This window comes from Fringilla coelebs (assembly GCF_963513975.1).
Source record: "Fringilla coelebs genome assembly, chromosome: 6".
NCBI lineage: Eukaryota > Metazoa > Chordata > Aves > Passeriformes > Fringillidae > Fringilla > Fringilla coelebs.
The window spans coordinates 52,777,335-52,799,797 of record NC_140034.1 but is presented as its reverse complement, the minus strand read 5'-3'; the positions used below and the strand labels follow the sequence as shown (position 1 = coordinate 52,799,797).

The window sequence follows — 22,463 nt, the reverse complement described above, 5'->3', positions numbered from 1 at the left end:
CTTTGGAGGTGTTGGGGAAAAAAAAAATTTCGGGAAAAATTTCCTTTCCCGACGAGGATGGGATTCGAACCCACGCGTGCAGAGCACAATGGATTAGCAGTCCATCGCCTTAACCACTCGGCCACCTCGTCACAGCGGCTGCTCCCTCACCGGGCCTATAAGGAAGTGTGCCCACCTCCTCCATCATCTCCTCCCGCCCGCCGCTCCCTCGCGCGGCAGCGCCGGTTGCGCGGCCCTGCACGGGCACAGTGCGGAGCGAAGCCTCCGCGCCGCGATCGAGCACCCCGCGGAGCCGGTGCGGTACCGCGCCACCCCCATCACCGCGGCTGTGGGCGTGCGGGCTGCGCCAGGTACCGAAATGGCAGCAACGGGGCGCTCCGTGGAGGCCGCCATGTTGTACGGCCAAGGGGGCGCCATGTTGTACGGAGCCGGGGCGGCCGTCCTGTACGGCGCCAATATGTGTCGTCACGGCGCGGGGCGGGAGGTTGGATTTGAACGGGGCGGCGGCGGCCGGGGAGCGGGAACCGGGGCCGAGGACCCGGAAACCGGGATTCCGGAGCGGGGGCCCCCGAGCGGGAGGTAAGAGCGACCAAGCGGTCCCGTCGGAGAAGAGGCGGCGCGGGAGTGGCGGCGGCCGTTGGCAGGGGCCGGGCGGGCGCTGCGGGGAAGGAGCGCGGGAGAAGAGCGGGGAGAAGGGCGGCGCTGGCCCGGGAGCGGCGGGATGGAAGCAGGGCTGAGGCGGTGCCACCTGCGGTGGGCGCGGGGCGTGTGGGGAACCCCCCGATAAGGACGGTGCGGATTGATCCGAGGTAATTAACGTCTGAGGAGCGCGTTGGCGTGGTGTAATTAATGGCAGAGGTGATTAATGCGACGTTTGCGATCGATAAGTGATTGGCGCCTGGGCTGTGTGGGCTGCAAAGCGAGGGCGAGGGGACAAAAAGAGACGGAAAAAGAGATTATATCGGTTTAGCCTAATGAGAAAAAAGCCGAGGAGTGGCGGGATGGGCGGCAGGGATGGACTGAAGTGTTACGGAGCGATTCCCCTGTTGGCAGAGTCAAACGGGAGAGTAAAAAGGGGGGATAGGGGTCTTCGTCAGCACAGCGAGAGCTCGCCGCTCGTCCCTCAAGGATACTTTCAAGTAGGATTAGAGAAGAACAGTTAAGAAAGGTGGTTGGGCAGTGAATTTTAGATTAATATCCCAAATAGCAGAGTGATCCGGGCTTTTATAGCTCCAAGCTTATCTCCCACTGGGATCTTCCCTGTCTTTCCCTTCTTTGTGTGTTCAGCCTGACCTAGAGTGGGTTTAGATGGGAGACTGGGAAGAAATTATTCCCTGTATTGGGAAAATTAATTCATGAGGTTTATCTTTAAAAAGGAGACAGAAGAGTCCCGTAGCTTTAGTCATGAATAAAGGGAGATGCCATGGGCCATTTTCCATGGGGTCTCTCAAACTGCTGGGGGATGCAGCCTCCTTTTTATCCTAATTTACCCTTCCCTGTTAGCTGACGTACTTGAGAGATACAGACTTGCTGAATTGCCTGATACAGACCCTCTTCTAATGTGCACCCCCGTCCCCTCCTTTTCCTTGTATATTTGTTCTTTTCCCCCAAGTCCAGGAATTTAGCAGTGCCTTGGATAAGCAACAGTTTGTGTCAGTAAGTAACATTCTCCTGTTGCTTAACTCACCTGTCAGTCTCTGGCTTAGGCAGACTCATAGTTTGTAAAAACACATTCCTCTTATTCCTTTCAGGAGGGTTTTAAGAGAATTGAGCCATACTCTTCTGGTTGTATCTAGAGAAGGAACAAGAAGCAACAGGTACCAGCTGAAATACCAGAAATTCATTTTAGAGTGAGAGGGAAAATGTCTTGTAGGTGTCAGAGCAAACATTGTCTTGGATAAGGTTTGATCTCATTTATCTCCCAGCACTTACCAGAATCTTAACTTTAAATAAAAAGTCATCTAACCAGTAACACTTAAATTGTTAGCACAGCTGTTTTCTAACATGATATACAATAGGAAATATATGTCTAATTTGAATATAACAGGAGAACATTGACTTGAGAGGCCTGTTGTAATTCAGAGCATTTCTGTGACTGGAGAAGAATGGAGAGGAAAAAAAACACAGCATCAAAAGCTAATAGCCAGTTGTGGCTTTATGCAGTTTTCCAAGTGAGGCTCATTAATGGTTTTGAATTTTGGTGCTGTATTTTATAGGAAAAGCATATCCTTCAGCAATGGACAAGATTTACGCAGACCCTAACATGGAAGTGTGAGTTGAAACCCTCCAAGAATTTTACTGTGGTATAAATATTGCCCTTTAGAGGCAAAACCTTTTGTAATGCACTTCAACATCCCTTGAATGAAATGTGTTTTCCATTGTGATGAAGACCAGAGAGTTTCTTTGGTGTTTGGTGAGGGGATTTCATAGTGGTGGATTGTCAGGAAATGAACTGACCATGGGATTGGGGGGACAATCTGCTGAGTTTTCCAAAGCTTATCCTGGGAACCAGTGCTGAAATGATCAATCTGTTCCAAGCACATTGTTTATTTAATTTCACACTTGTAAAAGTAACCGAGAAATCAATTTATTGACCTCAAAACCATGGAAGGACCATTCAGGAAATGTACCTTGGTGCAATTCTGTGCCTTCATACTGATGCCTGGAAATAGAACACAAACTTTTCCAGGCTATATAATGATAATATAAAAATAAAAACAAACCTTTACTTGGAAGCCTTCAGGTACATAATGTGGTGAAACCCGTGCCCCGAATTAGGTCCTTGCAATTGGTAAGATGTGGCAATGAGAGTATCTGGCCAATATTGTCCAATTGGAGGAGCAGTTGGTTATGTAATCTCCTCCCTGGGTTCTGCCCTCCTCCCCTACCTTTGTTATGCCAGTGATTACATGGTGCAAAATAAAAATGTCCTTGGAGAAGTAACAGGCAAGACCAAAAAAATATTTTAGGAATGTGTCAATAAGGGCCTGTTCCCTATGGGAAAGGAAGGTGGGAAAGTACTGGAATTTACACCGAGGCATTTAACAGTGTACAAAGCTACAAATACATGAAAAATACATAACAGCTAAAAACTTTAGGCATCAATACCTGTTTCCTTTTTGCCCTGCAGGGATAACACTGAGCACATCAGAAGGAAGCGACTGTCCTCCGTGAGTAACCTACAGCATTCCTCAAAATAAAACTCTGTGAGGGGGAAAAGGAGCCAAGGGAAGCTGACAGAGGAACTTGCTTGCTCTTGGAAGTGGAAGAAAGGCATTCCAAAAGAGCCTGTCAATCCTGAGAGGGTTGACTGGGCCACTGCTGGCTCTTAGAAACTCTCTTCAGCCGAGAAAGCAGCTCTTGGAGCTGCAGCTCAAGAGCTGCATTTTCTTTCAGAATTTTCTGTTATTTTCTTTCAGAATTTTCTGTTATTTTCTTTCAGATTTTAAAGGCTCCACGAAATCCTCTGGATGATCTGGGAAATGGGAATGAAATGACAGAGGTAGGTCTACGAAGCCCTTTCCTACCAACCCCCCTCAGTGTTTTGCTGATTCAGCTGTGTCACTGTAATAACACAGGTGGTTTTAATGCACTATTTTTGATAATAATATTCATACACCAGTTTTGTTTGGTTTTGTGTTTCTTGGAGAGCTGTGCCTGTCATGGGTAGCAAGCTGTTGTGTTTTTTGTTGGCAGGACATCCACGCAGAGAGACGCAGGAGGAGCTCGCGCAGGGTCAGCTTCGCCAGCACCATCAAGTGAGGGAGCTGCACACCCACACCCCTTCCTCAGCCAAAAAATGCAGGGAGTAACCCCTCCCCCTGGAAGTGTCCTCACTGAGTATTCACAAATGACTGCAAGCAGCAGGAAGATTGTTATAACAAGTTGGGTTGAACCCTGAGAGCCATTATTCATTTTCCTCTCTGAAAAAAACCCAGTTCAGTCAAATTCATACAGTTAGGAATTTTTGTTTTCCACTCATGCATCTTAAATGTCATAATGGCATCTTCTTCCTGATAATTACAGCTGGGTTCAGTACACTTATAGCTTTTGATATCTCGTTTCAGAACATGTATAAAATATATAAATTAGTGCTGAATTTTGTTTTACTTGCTTTTAGAGATGGTTTTGTGTTTTTAAAAACTGGTGGTTTTGTTCTTAGCTGCAGAGTCTTCCAGCGAGATCTTAAGAACAGCACATCAGAGACAGAAAATACAGGTAAAACTCCTTTTACTTTTCTTGACAGGTTTCCCAGACTATTAGCAACAAGATTTTAGCTTGAATTTAAGAAATCAGAACTTTTCCATTTGAGGAAGGAACAACGTGTTCAGCTCTTTGTCCTGGCCTGGCTGAAAATTCCTTAGTCACAGAGTTCTTGCCTTGAGAAGGCACATCAGGAGTGAGAACTTCAGAACGCTGTTTTCTGTGCTCTTCACTCTTATCTCATGCTGAGTTAGAATTGCGTGGGTTGGGCAAAACCTTTAAGATAATTAAGTACAACTGTAATCATGCTTCTCACATTGTAATGTTGTCATTTTCTTATTTTTAGGGTGTTCAGCATATGAGAAGGATGATACCTTGACTAATCAGTAAGTATCAGGTCTGATAGATATTTGTTATTATTCAATGTTTATTATCAAATGTTTTCCTCAGAAAAAGATAAAGCATTAGTCTGGCCTCAAAGCTCTTGTAGATAAAACAATGGTGGGATCTGTAAACTTAAAATCACTTGGTGGTAAAATAACAGATAAGACACTTTGTATGTGAGAAGGGGAATTTCATGGAACCATAGATTCTATGAAAAATAAAGAATTAATCTTTTCTTGTCATTTAAAAATTAAAATACCGCTGTATGTTGAAGAGTGGTTTGTGGTACAATAGATAATTCCATGGGAAAAATAAGGTTGTGACTCAAATTAGAATATATTGAAGACAAATAATCAGTTTCTGGTATCTGCTGCCCAGGCCCACACGAGCTCTGCTACAGAATTCTGTGCAGCACAATTCTCTGCATCTTCAGTTTGCAGATCAGGGCTTCCCTTTGAAACCTTTTAGCAAACCTTTTCTCAAACCCACCTTTTGTAGGAATGAAGACCCTGGGCCTGTTCCATGTGAGATCACTGGTGAGTTTGAGAACAGATTTAAATGACTCTGTTTATTTAAAACTATTGATTATGTGTGAGAAATTTCAATGTGCCTAGAGCAGTCTCCCTGCCTTGGGAGAGCTTTTTCTGGATGGGCTTTGTCCCTTGGAGTTGTTTACAAGGATCTTGTTATGGAAGTCTGGGTGGGCCTTTGAGGTGCTGAAGGGAGTAATGAAAATATTTTTCAGAATATATTTGGGTTTAATTGTGTTTATTTACTCAGAGCATTGAGCTTCAGCTCAGTGGATAAAATAATGAGCAAACAGCACAAAAATTGGAGTATTCCCTTTCTTTCTGCAGGTATGAACACTTTGCTTCATGCCCCCATCCAGGCCTTGGAGCAGCAGACTGAGGTATGGGAAGACTTTAATTTTTTGGTGCTGAAAATACCAGTGTCTATAATACATCACAAGAATTTGTGTAGTAAAGAATAAAAATGTTACCTGCCTTTGTATTCACATAAAATTCTCTTGAAACTGAGTATTCAATGTTTTGAAGTGTGTTCTAATCTGATAGTCATTAGACTGCAACATAAATAACTCTTGCTTCTGAAATTCCTTTACAACTTCTCAGTAAATGAACTAGTTCCTCCATTCTTGTCTGCTTTGCAAGCCTTCATGAGCCTCACTTACTGCACTTACTGTTTTTTACTAATATAAGTTTTTAAGGCAAGTATAATAATAACATAGTCATATGATCACAATTATATTTTGCAAAAGTAAGGCAAACTAACAGTCAGAGAAAATACAAATTCTTTAAATATTTTATTTAACTAGTTGCTTCCTAATTCTGCCCTTAATTCTCTGCCAGATGCAACAGCCAGTTCTTATCTTATTTGATCATCTGATTTAGCAGTCACATTTGGAATGTCCTCCTTTTTGTTCCAAACCAGCTGTGCCCCATGGGGGACACATATCAGCTTTTGTGCTTCTCTGTAGCTACCACTGCTCTCAGGTATCCAGGTCACCTTCCCTTGCACTGTCCAATTGTTTGGACAGGCTGCTTCCATGACCCCAAACACCAGCCATTGCCCCCAGTGCCAGGTGCATCCTTTCATGCACAGATAACTCAAATGGTTTGGTTCATGAGTGAGGTTCTCAGGACAGGGGTTGGCATGAAGGTTCTTTCAGGGCTTTTCAAGTGCTCTGGCTCTCAGGAGTCCAAACCAAGTATTTTTGGTGGAGGACGATGCAAGGGTATTGCCAGTATCCCATAATTGCAATCCATAACTGACAGCATCCAGCCATACATAAGGAGGCTTGTAGTCCTTGGCTCTAGAGTCTCGCAAATGGCTTCTTTTCTGCTGCTTCCCAAGCTTCTTTTTTTTTTTTTTTCCTGAAAGATCTCAAAACTAAAATATGTTACTGCTTCTTTGCTTATTTGTGCCATTTTCTTTGATGCCCTGTATCCAGATAGTTGTAAGAAATGTAGCAGACTTACAGTAGCATTGAGTCACTTCCTTTCAGTCTTGATTGCTGGCAGAATACTTTCCAATTTTATTTGCTGTCAAGAGTGTTTACAGATTAGCTACCACTGGATGAATATCAGGAACTTTTCATTAATGGCCCATAAATCTAGTACTAATCTATAACTGATAATATTAATGTGTTATATTCTGATTCATATTCTTTCAGTATTCTAAAAAATTTTTACAAGAGTCTCTAGCTTGCCCTTGCCTCAGACTTAATAGGATATTCGTTTTGTTTTACCAGTCTGGCTTTAGGTTTGAGAGTAATCCTCACCAGTTTGGCCACCTTTGATCATCCAGGCATCTCAGTTGCCCATACCAACAGGGTTACAGCATTCTCTGCTTCCTCTGGGATTTTGTCCAACTCTTCTTAGTCCTGCAACATAAAAGTCTTTGCCTTGGTGGCTTTTGATTCTGGTGTTTCAATTTGTATTTCCCTATCCTAGAAAGTTATTTGAACATCCAATTTTCCCAATGAATCTCTCCCCAGCAAGGGGATTGAGCATTCAGGAGTATACAAATTGTTGTTCCCCCCACTGTTTTATTACTTTAAATAGCAATCATTGTAAAATAGGCCTGTTCTCTTTCCTCCCTGTTGCATCTGCAACACTTACAGGTTCTGAGCTAAGTTTTCCTCTGCACAAATTCAGTACTGAATAAGTTGTTTCTGTATCAATTTAAAAATTCACATTTTCATTCCTAGCAATAATGTAACCAGGGCTAAGCTGAGGATGATTCCCCTGGTTCCTTTAGGGGGATTTTTCATTTTCCCTTAAGGTCTTGGGTTTGATGGCTTGAAGAGCTTGGTTTAGGTTCTTCCTTTGACTTGCCTGGCTTGGAGCCACTTTCTTTTCCAATGACCCCTTTCTTTACAAATTTCCAAATACGTTTCAGCTATCAACTGTCACAACACAAAGTGCCAAATACATTTCAGACAGATTACCACAATGCAAATTGACAGATATACTTCAGCCACTAATTACTACAAGTTACTAAAGTATACTTTATACAATTAACCAATTGTTTCTGACTGAAAGGGGTCCTGAGTCCTAATTATGGTTTCAAACACTTTAGCAGCTCCGTCCAGATTTTCCCTTTAACTCCTGCCACCTCTCTCTATGACATTAAATCCACTATTAAAAACAAGGTTACTGGACCATAATTCCCAATCACCTGCTGGAGAGGAGCCATCAGAACTTCTCTGGCATCTCTCTCAACATCTCCTTGCTGCCTTTGGACCAAAATCCTCCTATCCCCTAAAACGTTCTTTCTGTTCTAGTCCACTTTTCCAAGACTCATTTATGTGTCTAACTATATTCCCTGGTGATTCATGATTCACCCCCTTTATTCTTTGCCACAGAGCAACCATCAGCTCTAAATCATCCTCCTCTTCTTCTTGCCTGCACTTTAAGCACCTCTTTTAACCCTTTGCCTTTCTTTTCCTTTTCAAGTGTACAAGGAATTTCATCCCACTTATCTTCCATTCTATGAAACAACATAAATTGCAATACTTATTATACTGCAAGGTTCTATCCTTAGGCCACATCTCTTGATCTTCCAGTGTATAAAGTGGTTACAAACTTTTATAAGTTCTCCTTCTTACACAATGGGCATTGGGCAGTTCCATAGGCCAGTAGTTTTTGGAGAACAAGCATTGTGATAATTCACCAGGTGTAGACAATTTATCATCTGGTAACAAATATATTCATTATGCTTGATAAAATATATTATATCTCATTGCAATTACTCTCCACAGCTATAAAACTGTAAGTGCTTTCTGTTAAAGAGACTAAAATCTCCCTTGTCAGTCGTGAAAAAGTCTTTTGAAACATCCAGCATGGTGCTGCTGCTTTGGAGCAGGTGGTCGATAAACTGGTGGAAATAAAAGGTGGAAATCATGTTGTAGAGAAATAGAAAATACTAAACCATAAGCCTTAGTAATTGGTCTGTGCTTGCTAAGATGTGACTAGATGGGAAGTGTAAGATGAGACACGTTGTTTCATTAAAAGCCATTTAAATGTTATATATTTGCATAATTTAGTCATTGTCCTTTCCTCAGATATGTTACTGCTGATCAGGGAGGCCTGAAATTAGCAGGTTGGTTTTTTTAAGAAAAGACTTATAGAGCTAAAACCTTAGGACTTTTGTTAATCAGCATTAGCTGACTTCTGTTTTAAATAGAAGAAACCACTGATTGTTTGTTTTGAGTGCCAGTCACTGAATTCTCCTTTTTTTGTTGTTTTTCAGTGGCATGACGTGGACCACGCCGCTCCAAGGACACACATGCAGGACACCACCCTCCTGTTCTCGGAGGAGAATGAGATGGAGATGACAGCCAGTCACACAGCCATGATCTCACGGACCCTCAGCACCCAGCAGCCCACCAGAGCTGTGAAAATAGACTTCACCTCCTTCCTGGCTAAGTTAAACTCCAGACAGGGGAAGGCAGAAACCAGCAAGGAATTGAGTTTGGTCTCTGACTCCACAAACCATCCAGGTCCATCTTTGGAACAGAAGGAAGAAGCCACTAGTGTGAAAAAAATAGATTTCAATGAATTTTTGCTGAGGCTGAAGTCAAACAATCCTGCTGAGACACCTGACAAGGACAATGTTTGCCGTGTCCCTTCCCAAGGCTCGGGAGACGTGACACGACAGTCTGGGGAATTTGGCTATTCCCATGAGCCACTGGACACCTGCAATGTGACAAGAGTGTTTCGAGGCCAAGAAGGTGGGATGGACATGACAAAATGTGAGGCAGTTGACATTAACATTCCATTCCCTGGCATCAGTGAGGTTCCAGCAGAGCAGTGGGAGTGTGGGAATGTTACCCAGGTGTTTGCAGACGAGGGCATGGACATGACAACCAGTCAGACTGCAAAAGTGTCTTTGGCCCTCTCCACTGCTGGCAACCAAAGGCTCAACTTCCAAAAGGATTTCCCACCCACAGAGTTTTATAATTCTATGTTCAGGAGAGCATCTAATCACAGCTTAAATGTTCAGCAGGACCCTCAGCTTTGTGCAGACAGAAAAGCAGCAGGTGCTGAAGGCAGGGGAGACCCCGTGGTGCTGCGAGCTGGGAAGCAGGAGGCCGGGGCATTGTCTGCCATCCAGGGATCCGTTTCGTCTGAGACCATCTTCCGTGGGGACAGAACCATTGTGTTTTCCGAGTGTGATGACATGGAAATGACTGGGAATTACACAGACATCATCTATGAGGCCAGCACCACAGAACAGAGCAGCTCATGCCATAAAACCTGTGAAAAGCCAGTGAGTACCAACCCTCCACTGGCAGGGAGCAGATCCCTGGCATGTGGTGACATCCCAAAAGGTCCGGCACCTGGAGATAATCCAGAACTGCCTTCAGCCTCAGGTGGACACATGGAAAACGTGTCTCAAGCTTGTGGTCCTGCTGCATCCAGCACTGGGTTTGGCTCATATACACATTTTGTGGCTGGTGGTGTTCTGAAGAGCAGGTTTGATCCCTCTGCAAACCCCCAGCCTGTTTTTTCAGGTGAGAAGACAATAATATTTGGAGGAGAAGACATGGACTTGGCTAAAACCTTTGTTAAGGATGGTGGAGAGAATGTTGATAATGAACATCCCACTGCAGTGTTCACCTCTGTCACGTGCAAACCTCATTTCCTGGGCAACAGATCCATGTCTCCCAATGTAACTGAGCAGGAAGAAATGGAAATAACAAGATGCCACACTGTTTTCTTTGATGGATGGAGCAGTGTGATAACAGCAGAGACAAAACAAATGCCCTGTAAAATCATTCCAAGGGAAACCCAGAACAAAAATGTCACTGAGGGTGACATAGCTGCATATTCTGTAGATATGGACAAGGAAAATGTTGAAGTGAGGAGTATTGATAGGAATATTAGAAGGAGCCAGGCTATGGAGAGGAATGCTCAAGATATTCAGATGATAACATTTGATAAGAAGCTTGGAAAAAACAACTTCCAGGCAAGTGGTCTGAGTTCCTGTGCCAAGAGCATGTGTCTGCTACGAGAGCAAAACAGAGAAATCCCCAAGAATGTTGTCACTAGCACTGGTACATCCCTGTCTTTGCAAAGCCAAGAAGTTGTATCACAGCCTCTGGAAAAAAACCCTCCAAGCCCCTCAGATTTCTGCACAAATGACACAACAGGTGTGTTTTTAGGTGATCAAAGCATGGACATAACCAAAGCTCATCCTGTTGCCTTTGAGATTGCTCCTATTAACACAGAACAAGGATCCGATAATTATAATCAAAACACTGCATTATCCAAGCAGCTGCAAAACCAGCCCTTCCCTCTTTCCAGTTGTCATGGTGTGGATATCATGAGTCAAAATGCAGCAATGGAATGTGGGGACTTGAAAATGAACACCAACAAGACAGTTGTTACAGCTTTGGCTCCAAGTGGTTCATTTACTTTTAGTAACAATCTTGCTCCCTCTGGAATGAGAGGAAATGAACAGTCTGGGACAGTAATAGGAATAAATGCAGATGGCCAAAACTCAGAGAGGCAAGAGAAACCCCAGGCTGCCAGGGCAGTAAGCAAAGTATTGCCAACCCAAGGAGACTCTGACAGACATTTTTCCATGGGTAAAACAGGTTCTTCAAGAGAGGATTTAAAAACTCCTCCCTCGGTGCATGGGCTGCTCCCGAGGGGTGCAGAAGAACCAGTGTGGGCCAGGACATCTGAGGCACCCAAGGAAAGTTCCCAGTTGTCTTTCTGTGGAGAAGAGTCTGTTGTGTTTCCCCACAGTGAAAACAGGGACGTAACTGGCAGGTGTGTGGTGATGGTTCCAGATTACAGCATCAGCATTGATTTGTCACAAAACAAAGCAGCACCTGGGTGCTTTGGTCAAGGTGGAAATGAAACAATGTCCTTGGAGAAAGGGGTCACCATGACAACGCTGGCAGAGCAGGGTGGGCAGGAGGCTGCACATGGCAGAACCATCAGTTTTGCTCCAGCTGAGGACATGGAGATCACCACAACTCATACAGCGTGGCACAGACAGCCCATCCCAGCCTTTCCTGCTGACAAAACCATTGTGTTTGCCCATGACCAGGAGGACATGGACATCACTGCATCCCACACTGTTGCTGTCAGTGAGAACATCTGTGGGTTTGAGGCCCAGCAGGTGCCCCACACAAACACCCAGCAGCCACCACAGCACATGCATGGTGGGCTGGTGCCCTGCAGAGGTGAAATGGATCCCTCACAAAATGCCACAAAACCTGAGGATAAGCCCGGCATTCCTTCTTCTGCTTTGTCAGACTCAGCATTTCCTAGTGAGAAAGGAGCTACCCAGGAACCCAGTGGCACAACACCACATTCCATTTATTCTGTCTCCCTTCAAGAAAGTACTACGGGTGTGGGGGCACCCCAGGACCATGGCCTTCCCACAGATAATCCTGTCCCTGTAAGCAGGGAGCAGGATCTCACACCACCAGAAAAACTGCAATCAAAGGGAGTATCTTTCGAGTTCCCAAGTAAGGGCCCTGTGGATGACAAGGAAGAAAGTGGCAGTTTGGGATCCTGTGTTGCCTTTCCCATGCAGGGATCAGATCCTTGGAAGGGTCATCCAGATGCTTCTGGTACTCAGAGAAACCAGCTAGTGGAAGAGGATTCAGCTCAGCCTGCAGATTCAGACTTGGGCTTGGCTGGAGCAAACCTCATTCCAGCTGCTAACAAGGAATCCAAGAAAAATGAGGAGCTGTCAGCTGAAGGGGAGGCGTCTCCAAAAGATTTCCAAATCAGCTCTGAACAAACTAGGCAACCTTTGGTCAGTGACAGTTCAGGGGATCAGACACAAGCCACTATTCCACCAGCAGCTTCAGGTATTATAGGTGTTTGTTCAAAACTGATGGGTTTGACAAGGAAATCTGTTTCCAAAACTGCTTCTTCTGACCAGTTGCCCAGTTCCTCAGCTCAGCCAGAGGATACTCTGAGGTATCCTGAGGGAAAAAACACTGTCAGTGAAGCAAATAACTTCTTTGAGCCCAAAAAGCCGAACACAGGTCTGGAATCTGGAGCTGATCTCATAGGAATGGCACCAAAGGATAAATATCCAGGAATAAATATCCCTCTGGGTATATTCCAGCCTAAATTACCAAACAAGAGAAATCGTGTTTCCAGTGCACAGGACACAAATACAAAATCAGACAGAGTAGAAGCCCCAGTTCCAGCAAACACCAGTGAAACCCCAGGTAACAAGTCCAGCAGGCAGAATTTCACTCCTTTTCAGTTCATAGCAGAAGAATTTCTCCCTGTGTGCCTGGAGGAAATGGATTCCAATGAATCTGTCAGCTCCGAACTCATGGAAAATGCTTGGGATGATAAAAATGAAAAACAAATCTCCCACTCTGAAAAGGATGCATTTGAAGAGACAAAAACTTGCAGCATGAAAAGAGCTTTAGGACAAAATGAGGAGGATCTTCAAAGCCCAAAGAAGGCCAAGAGGGGTCAACATGTGGATCCTGGGGCCTCTCAAGCCTTGGAGGTGAGCTTGGTCCCTCACTGTAAGGATACGGGAACACCACCAGGATTTAAGTTTTGGGGGTGTAAGTGGATCTGTTAGTAGGTGTTCTTGTTTTTCATAACCACCAGTTTGCTGTCATTTTCCTGTGTGATTCCCTGTGGTTTTCATTGTTTTGTCAAGACAGAAGAATCAGGTTGGTGTGTGCAATAGTCCTGTACCAGGCAAAACAGGCAGAATGAGGGATTTGCCAATTTTAAACCATTCTCTGCATAGTATCCCTTTAATCCTTTCAAGGAACAGCTACAATAAACCATGGATCCAGTCAGGTTGTCTTATGTAACTATAATAATTTTTTTTTTTAATAACAGATGACTCTTGATGTTGTGCCTCAGGACCAAGCAGAAGCTGATGAAGCTGGAGAGCCTCAAAATCTCTCAGCTAAAAGCCCTGGGTGTCCTCAGGCCAGCACCAGCAGCTCCCTGGATTCTGTGAAGGCTGACATAGAGTCAACAAGTAAGAGACCATTTGTGATAAGAGTCCCAAACCTTGTGTTCTTTGCCCTGTAAAAATGGTATTAACCCACCAATACTGCCCCTTTCTGTTTTGTTTTCACAGTCCAGCGCAGCAGTCAGGTGGAATCCCAGCTTCTCACAGACAGCATTTGTGAAGAAAATTTATGGGAGGTATGGACAGGGCTGGAAGACAACAATTTCCTGTCCTAACAGAAAAAACCTCCTGTGTTTATACATTAGTGAGCATTCTGTCTTGAAAAATGGACTTACCTGTATGTTTTTCCTCAAATGCACAGAAATTTCAGAGTGGTGCTATCACGGTTGGGGAGTTTTTTACTCTTCTTCAAGTCCATGTTGTGATTCAGAAGCCCCGGCACAGCCAGCTTCCAGCCAGTGTGAGTGGAGCAATATAATTACTTTAAATAATACTCCTTTGTTGGTTTGGGTTTTAATTTTTAGCAACTGAGACGTCTGTAAACGAAAACCAGAACAGATTTCCATCTCCTCACCAAATGCCATATATTCAGAACAGGATTACTGTTCTTAGATAAATATGCTAATTCTTGCTTTTTCAATTTGTTTAAAGGACCATAAATTTGAAAGAATTAGAAGCTCAGTCTGACCTTTTCACTCTATCTTCTCACTGTGTCCATCAGCCACTACTGCCTGCTACTCTGAGCTCCTCCTGCCTGTTCTACTCTCTCCTTTAGAAATGTTTCACTATGATATTGCTACTTTTATTTCCTCACCTAAAGAAAGGGCAAGAAATACAGAACAGAAGTCTGCCTTCTAAATCCTTTCAATTTTTTATTTAAAATACTCTCCTAGCTTAGTTACAGTTTAGTTTACAAAATTATTCCTACTGAGTTGTCTCTAAGTATTCATCAGGCTTAGTAACGCTGCTGCTGTGGACTAGTGACTGGTAAAAAACAGACACCACCCCCAAAAAAGCCCCTGAAAACTTTCTCTGAAGGAGTGGAAGTAATTAATGTCAGTTATTTATGAGCTTTACTATACAGGCAGCTTGTTGAAATACTCCCCTCATATTTATTTGAGGAATAAAGCTCCATAAGGCTTCCCTGAGGTCTGGGGGCTTTAATTCTGAATTAAGCATAACTTTAAATTAAGCATTGTTTTGCTGGGAAGCACTCTTTCATCTGCATAACATATACACATTTTCAAGTCTTCATCTAAAAGTCTTCATCTTTCAGTAATATTTAATTTCATTTTTTTGAGCTCTAATGATGAGGCACATATCCCAAAAGGAAGCCTGTGCGCTGGTGTGAGGAAACACAAGGTGTGAAAGCAGAATTGAAATGACTGGAAGTTACTATTTCTAAAAAATATGGATTTTTTTCTTTTTCTTCCTACTTTTCCCTGTGTTTTTCAACAGTGTGCAGTCAGTGCACCTCCCACTGCAGAAGATCTCATCTACAGCCAGTACATTCACCAGCCCAAGCTGAGGATTTATGAGGAGGATTGCCAGGACCTGTCTCAGAAAATCGTGGAGTGAGTGGTTTTCCAGTCACACAGTTTATCAGTAATTCCATTTTTTCAGCTCTGGGTGCATGGAAATGGCCTGAAGAAAGTTAGTACATTACATACAGGAAGAGTGAAAATATACTTAGTAGTTTATTACAGATTTAGAAATAAATTGTGTAAATATCACTGTGCTACATTATGTGGTCAGTGAAATTGCTGCAAGACTTTCAACTTTTTTCCCCATATTTTAGGTTAAAACCCCATGTGACTGTCCTGGATCAACCCCTGGTGAACGTGATCAGGAGTTTGTGGGAAGTAATGAGAACCTGCACTGATGAAGAGGTAATGCTGCATGGAGAGAATGTTTGTGTGTAATGAAGAAGTGAGGTTAATTGATTTATTCACATCACATAAGAACCAGAATGGTCACAAAATAACAGCAGGTGAAACAAGGCAAAATATTTTCTCGATGGAAAACTGCTGAGAACTTCCAGCATGTCAGGATAATGCAAGGAAATGTGTCCTTTGAAATATATTAAAGGGAAAAGAAATTACCCACACTTACTGCATGGAAAACCCAGAAAATTTATAAAAGTATCCCACAAGTACTGAGAAGGTGGATCAAGAGATTTTTGTTTTCTGTGGTTCTAATGCCAAGAATAAAGATCTATTCCTTGAAAATCAAGAGTCTAAATTCTTTAGAGACACAGTATTTTTCATAATTCATTGTTAGTTTGGAATGGGGATGTCACTGAGGTTCGTGCTGAGCTAGAGTCAGGAAGGATTATATTTCCATTCACTTTCTCTTCTGTATTTCCCATTCATCACAGCTGAGTAAGTTTGGAGCAGAACTGAACAAGATGAAGTCCTGTTTCACCAAGGAGGCTAAAATCTTGTCTCACAATGAGAAGGAGACATTGTACAGGAAACTGCTGCAGAGTGCTGAGGTAAGGACCCACGGGGCTGCTGGCATTTACCTTTAAAAAATCACTTCTACCACATTTCTTGTCTTTAATTTAAAGGAGCTTAATTATAGGTGGGTACTCTCATGGAAGTTTTTTTCTTATGAATACATTTCCCTTTTATTTATATGCAAATATAACACTGGGACAGTGACCTTCTTGCAGTTACACTGTAGGAACCTTCTACCTAAGTTTTGGTGATTAGCAGAGTGAAAAATTGGAGCATTAAAGGAAACTCCACCAAAAATGAGCTCTTTCTACTGTATCATGACCAGTGTTAGTAAGTAGGTAAGTAGCAGTAGCAAGTATTTAGGAAGAAATTCTTCCCTGGGAGGGTGCTCAGGCCCTGGCACAGCTTGCCCAGAGAAGCTGTGGCTGCCCCTGGATCCCTGGCAATGTCCAAGGCCAGGCTGGATGGGGCTTGGAGCAAACTGGCATAGTGGAAGGTGTCCCTGCCCATGGCAGGGGGTTGTAATTGGATCATCTTTAAAATCCTTTCCAACCCAAACCATTCAGGGGTTCTCTGATAAGTAACAAGGAAGTGCACAAGTAATGCATTGTGCCAGGGATCAAATGTGTGTATATATCAAAGCTCTAGATTCTGTAAGCATTTGGTAATTTCTTATTATTGACTACTCCCCCACAGTTTGTCTGTTGCCTCTTCCCTCTAATGATGACAAATTTCACAAACTGCTTTAATTAGTCAACAAGCAAAGAGCCCTATGGTGATCCCAGAAAAAATTCAGATTTAAAAATAATATCATTGACTCAAGTACAATTTTACCATCTTAGGAGCAATGCAGAAAGCTCCAATCAAGAACAGAAAAGGTGGATGAATGGATGAAGGAGGCAGAGAGCTCCGTGGTTGCTCTGGAATCAGGTGAGTGTTTCCAAAGAGGTGGGCAATATGCTGCTTTCTCTTTTTTCTGCAGAGCTGCTTTTTAAAAGGTCAGTTTGTGGTTTGATACAAGCTGAGTCAGAACTTGTCATTACTGTGTAATGATGCTCTGTAGTTTCAATTCTTTTTCTCCAATAACTTGAGTAGAAGTTTAACTGCACAGTAGCAGCTCTAAACCAGTGCAATAAAACAAGTCTTGCTTGTTGTTAACACTTCTGAGGTTTTTGGTAGGTACTTTTCCATGATTTTGTATGTTTTTTAGGTAACTTTGAAGTGTTGAGATTTCTGTAGCCCACAAACAAACAAAAGTAACTCTTTAGTACTGAATCTGGAAGTTCTGCACAGACCTTACACTTCTTTCCCACAGATTCATTTTGGGATGAAAAGGAAGCTGGCTGCAGTGCTGGACCAGCAGGAGGGCAGAATGTACAGGAAGGTAATGGAACCAGCTGAATGCACTTCTTGTCTGGTGTTTTAGAACCTGTGAGGGTGATGCTCAACCCCCACCCTGATGCATTAACTCTAAGAGGGATGCAGACACTGCTGCTGTCTTTCCCAAACTGCACATAGCTAATTACATGGTGTTAGAGAATGAAAAGGACTGGTTTTTCCCTGGAAAAAGAGAATTTAGAACTTGGTACCTGAAGAGTATGTCTGATTATCATATTCAGCACTTTATTGTCCAGTAATTATAAGCTTTAACTCCATAAGAACAGTGAGTGCACAGCAAATTAGGGCTGCCTGTGATGCTATTTTCTCTCATTTTTTTTCTTTTCTCTCCTTTTTCCTTTTTGCTTTAGAATTGCAAAGCATTACAGCCCAAGAAGAGGAACTTCTGAGGTAAGATGTTAAGGAGGATTTAAGAATCAGCTGCACACCCAGATTTTTGAGGGTTGGCCTGTTTCTTAACCATTGTACCACATCCCATGAGATTGATTTATCCTTGCAGAGAACTGTCACAGATGGATGCTGAGGATGAGCTTGATTTGGCTGAGATGGAGAAGCTCAAGAACACTGAAAGGGCCTGCCTGGAAATCCTGAAGAAATATGAGTAAGGAAAACACCTCCAGGTTTTATTTTTTAATAGCTGTTTCAGGGGGCTCATATTTGTACTGGAATGTGTTTGGGTTTGGTTTTCCTTGTTATTTGATGTGGGAAATCTTGGAATGCCCATCTCCTTGCAGCCTAAGGTAGGCAATAAAGCCTTGGAAGACTTCCATGTGTGAGGCAGTTATTCTGTTAGCAGCCTTGCAGTGGTACTCTGTGTTCAGGGTTTCTACATCCAACTCTCCCTCAATCACCAAACTGACATTCACATAAAATTTATAGTAATATGCTTGCATTCCCAAGAGATTCTTATATTCTTTTGGAATTAAAGACTGTGTTTGGCTATGGAAAATTTCATTGCTGTATGATGTGGTAAGAGCTGCAAGAGCATTTAACACTCTGATGTTTGTCCCTCTGAAGTTGTTTGGGTTGGTTGGTTGAAACTTGGGGTGATGCTGGGTTTTTTTCCCCTTTTCAGCTTCACTGAGTGGGAGTTGATGGAATGGAGTGAGCAGCAAGCTGTCTTTAATTTCCTTTATGATTCTGTGACACTCACAGTTGTGTTTGGACCTCCAATAGGTGAGTCACAAAATAGGTAGGTTTGTGTTTTATTGAATTTGCAATGTTAGAGAATAGAAACCTAAACTGTCCATATTTGTAAAGATCTGCTGAAAGGAAGAGGGAATAGAAAACATACTACAGTGTGTAAGCTGAGAGAAGTGGCTTTGAATATGTTTTTCATATGAAAATTCAGAAATGTTTGTAATGCATGGCTGTTTCTGAAGGTGAAGAGCTATAACTCCAGAAATAAGCCTGGAAATAACTGGGTTTTTTCATTTCCTTTCTCAGATGATGAGGTTTTTGCTGCATGTCCTTCCAGGAGCATCATGAGCCTGGACTTTGAATCTTTCCTGGATGGTGAGATTTTTGAATATTGTGGAAGTAGCAGCCCTGCTAATCTTTTGTTGGGAAGACTAAATGTGTGCTCCATCTTCTAATGCTTTATGAAATAGCTTTTCAAAGGTTTCTGGTTTTCTTTTGTGTTGCAGAGGAACAAGCTCCACCCTCCTCATGTTTAGTCCAAAAACTCATCTTCCAGTTTATTGAAAGTCAGGGATGCTGGCAGAAAAAGTGTCCCAAACTGTGCTACTTGCCCCAGGTAACATTCCAGGGAAACTTAGAAGAGTCTGAAAAAAAATCTAATTATTATTTTCTGAACAGAGAAAATAGAGCTGAGTTGAGAAGCAAAGCACCTTAATGAAAGCTTCAGGCATGCAAACCAAAAATCTGCTTCAGGAATGTTTTGAGGTGTGGGGGGAAATAGCTGTCTCTGAAGACGGGAGTCCTAAAAGCTGAAGTTTATTTAAAAAACATTTTTTTGCCTTAAAGAAAAAACAAACTGAGCTGAAGGTCATTTTGCCTCCTGAAGAGCATAGGTTTAAATTGTCAAGGCAAACTTTTGTGTTGCTGTGTGGCTGTTGGCAAAGCTGAAAGGACAAATTTAAAGCAAAAAATGTACATTTGTTATACTTGTACAATTTCATTTTTCCACCCAAGCTGAAGTAGCAGTTAAACCACGTTTATTTTTTATACTTTCTAGGATGAGCTGTGTGTTCAGGCATCAGATGGCCACCCCCTGAGTGCTGATGTTGTTTTCTGATTGCCCCCCCAGGCTCTCTTTGACATCTCCTTGGTGGTGAATCGCTGCAAAATTTTGGGAGAGGAGTTGGAATTTCTGCAGAGGTGGGGAGCAAAATTCCAGCTCCTGGAGACGGATATCAAAGACACAGAGTGAGTAAATTCAGAAAATCGTGATGGGATTGTTGGGGTGTCCTGTGCAGGGCCAGGAGCTGGACTTTGATGATCCCTGTGTGGGTCCTTTCTGACTCAGGATGTTCTCTGGTTCAATAAGATGGAGCTCACAGTAGCCTTAAGAGGGAGTTTCTAGATAAGCAAAAGAAAAACACTGAAATAATTTCAATTTGGTTTTCTTAAAAGTGACATTTTATGCTGCTGTTTTTAAGAACAATTTAATTTATTTTCATACAATTACACTGTAGTGTCCCAGTGCATGGAAATTAGGCTGTTCATGGATTCATTGATTTTAGGATTATCAGACAGCCTCTCCTTCCTTGCTGTTTTCCTGCTTGACTTGCCTTTCTTAAATATTGAGGCCAAATTGTAGCAGTGCAAAGGAAAGAGAGCCAAGAGTTTACCTGTACTTTAGGCCTTTGTTTCATTTAATCTTGTGTTTGTCTCAGCCAAGCAGAATCAGTCATGGAAGGAGGGATGCACTGAAACTGAAGTTTACTTTCTTTACTTTCCATTTTCTCTTGCTGCTTCCCAGTTTTGTGGCATGTCCCAGTGGTACAACACAAATACAATTTCACCTCATCCTTCCATTACTGATCCATATATTTAATTACAAAGTGTCCAATTATGAATTTGCTCTGCCCACCTTGGTGCTGTTTCAGAGGTTATTCTAATTTTGTAGATTCCTTTGCAAAAGTGCCAAAAACCCCATGGAACTGGAGGTAAATCAGTCCTACTGAAAGCATTAGAAAACCTTAACTGCCTGGGAATGTTTCGTGTTCACTAGAAAACATGTTTTTAGTCTCTATTCTCCCCTAATTTCTGGATGGTTCTGTGAATTATGTGTGCATTAACTTTTTCTGTGGGGGAAGTTGGGGGTTTGCATTTTGAAGTGTTGATAAAGTGTGAAGGGCCTTTTTAATCTTATTCCTGAAGTTCCTGTGGGTCTGTGCTGGAATTCTTTAGAAGTTACTGTGCTTGTCGCATCAGTGACATCACTTGTTATTGCATCACTTGTTATTGCATCACTTATCACTTATTTCTGCTCCTGGCACTAATTCCAAGGTGGAATCAGCCCATTTGACTATTTTGCATGTATCTTTGTGTTTATTTCCACAGGGTGAAGCTTCTGTTCTCCTCTTCAGCGGCTTTTGCAAAGTTTGAGTTGACTCTGGCTCTCTCTCATGATTACCCATCTGCTGTGCTTCCCTTCAGGGTCCAAACCCACATTGGGGATATCGGGTGAGCTGGCAGAGCACTGCTGCATGTGACTCCATCCCAAAGCAGGGATGGGGGATTGAACACTCAGGATCCTCTCCAACATGTGTGATAATTTTATCTCCCCCAGGGAGAAGGAAGTTGCTGCTGTTCTCTCCAGAGTTCCAGCTGGTCACTACTATCTGCAGAGGGCAGTCACCTCGATCCATCAGAATCTGCTCCAGGGTCCCAGATGATCGGCTGGATCCACAGGCAGGACTGAAGCAGTCAAAATGGGTAGTCTATGAGTTTGATCTTATGAGAATTCCAGCTGTGTCTCCCTGAAATGGGAATGCTGTCACCCACTCAGCTCTAGTATTCCTGTCTATTTAGTATACTTGTGGCTTAAACCAAGTAGAACCCTTGATGTAGGCCATGAGTTTTACAAGGGCAGGGGTGTCTAAAGAGGAGAAGAAGGAAATTCCTAGATCCCTTCTAAGTTCAAGGTTCTTTTATCTTCTGCCAGTCACTGGTGGTCATTCCTGGCACAGATAGTCATGATTGGATAGTCATTCCAAGCATGGATATTCTTCTGCCATAGCCCATTAATTTTGTCATTTACAGAGCACTTGGAAAAAGCAATGACGAGCATTCTCTAAATTATTACAACTGGAATTTACTTTTGCTGTCATTATTTCACTACCACGTACAATTTAACAGATCCCACCACATCTGGTGTTTATCCATTGCCTGGCACCCCTCCCAGGCCAGACACTATATCCCTGCATCTGATTAATTAGCCAATTAACCTGTAGCAATTCACCCCAGTCACCAAAGTCAGAAATATTATTGGAATTAAGACTAAAAAATCCCTGTGCTTGCCCACAGACTTTGGGATGCAACAGCCTCAGAGCCATCACTGTGATTCCCTGGCAGAAGTTAGTTCTGATGTTGCCTTAGTCAAGCACTATCTCTGGGTGCTGGAGCACTCTCCCAGTTTGGAATGCCATGGAATTCTAGTGTGAACTCCTTAAACTTGGGAGTATCTGTGAGCTCTAGCTTGGTTTTGTGTATAATTTTGTGTATTATGTGGGTCTTGCTGTTGGAACTGATCTCACCCTGTGTTTCTGAGCCAAAGCACCAACCCTGGCTCAGCTCTCAGTTCTTCAGCTGCAAATCTTTGTACCCTGTAAAATATGTTGAATTTAAAAATGTTTTCCTGTATTTTAGTGTTTATATATTTTGTCTTTTTACAAAGTTTGTGTCTGTTTGAAAAGTGAAAGTTTAATAAAGATTGGATTTATCACTCTTCCGGTTTCAAATGGAGATTATGGGCTGCTTTATTTAAACTGGTGATTGAAAATTCAATACTAAATTAAATTCAAAATATTGAAATAATTATGTTAAATACTTGGGAAGGCTTTTCACAATATTATTTTTTTCCTTACCATTTCTAGTGCTACTTTAATA

The 22,463-nt window shown here is 42.6% G+C and overlaps 1 protein-coding gene across 1 annotated transcript; it reads left to right on the top strand.

Moving 5' to 3' along the window:
* Positions 1 to 2,236: 2,236 nt before the first annotated feature.
* KNL1 (kinetochore scaffold 1) lies at positions 2,237 to 21,250 on the top strand (the record flags this gene model as incomplete). Its single annotated transcript, XM_084207798.1, has 25 exons — positions 2,237 to 2,271; positions 3,131 to 3,170; positions 3,443 to 3,502; positions 3,697 to 3,758; positions 4,163 to 4,218; positions 4,550 to 4,589; positions 5,086 to 5,123; positions 5,445 to 5,497; positions 8,860 to 13,104; positions 13,476 to 13,596; positions 13,699 to 13,766; positions 13,892 to 13,990; positions 14,989 to 15,104; positions 15,329 to 15,419; positions 15,908 to 16,024; positions 16,832 to 16,919; positions 17,305 to 17,373; positions 17,738 to 17,777; positions 17,887 to 17,988; positions 18,463 to 18,563; positions 18,834 to 18,902; positions 19,034 to 19,143; positions 19,657 to 19,775; positions 20,916 to 21,038; positions 21,145 to 21,250. The coding sequence occupies 25 exons, from the start codon at positions 2,237 to 2,239 to the stop codon at positions 21,248 to 21,250; spliced, it is 6,168 nt and encodes a 2,055-aa protein (XP_084063924.1).
* Between the last annotated feature and the right edge of the window lie 1,213 nt (positions 21,251 to 22,463).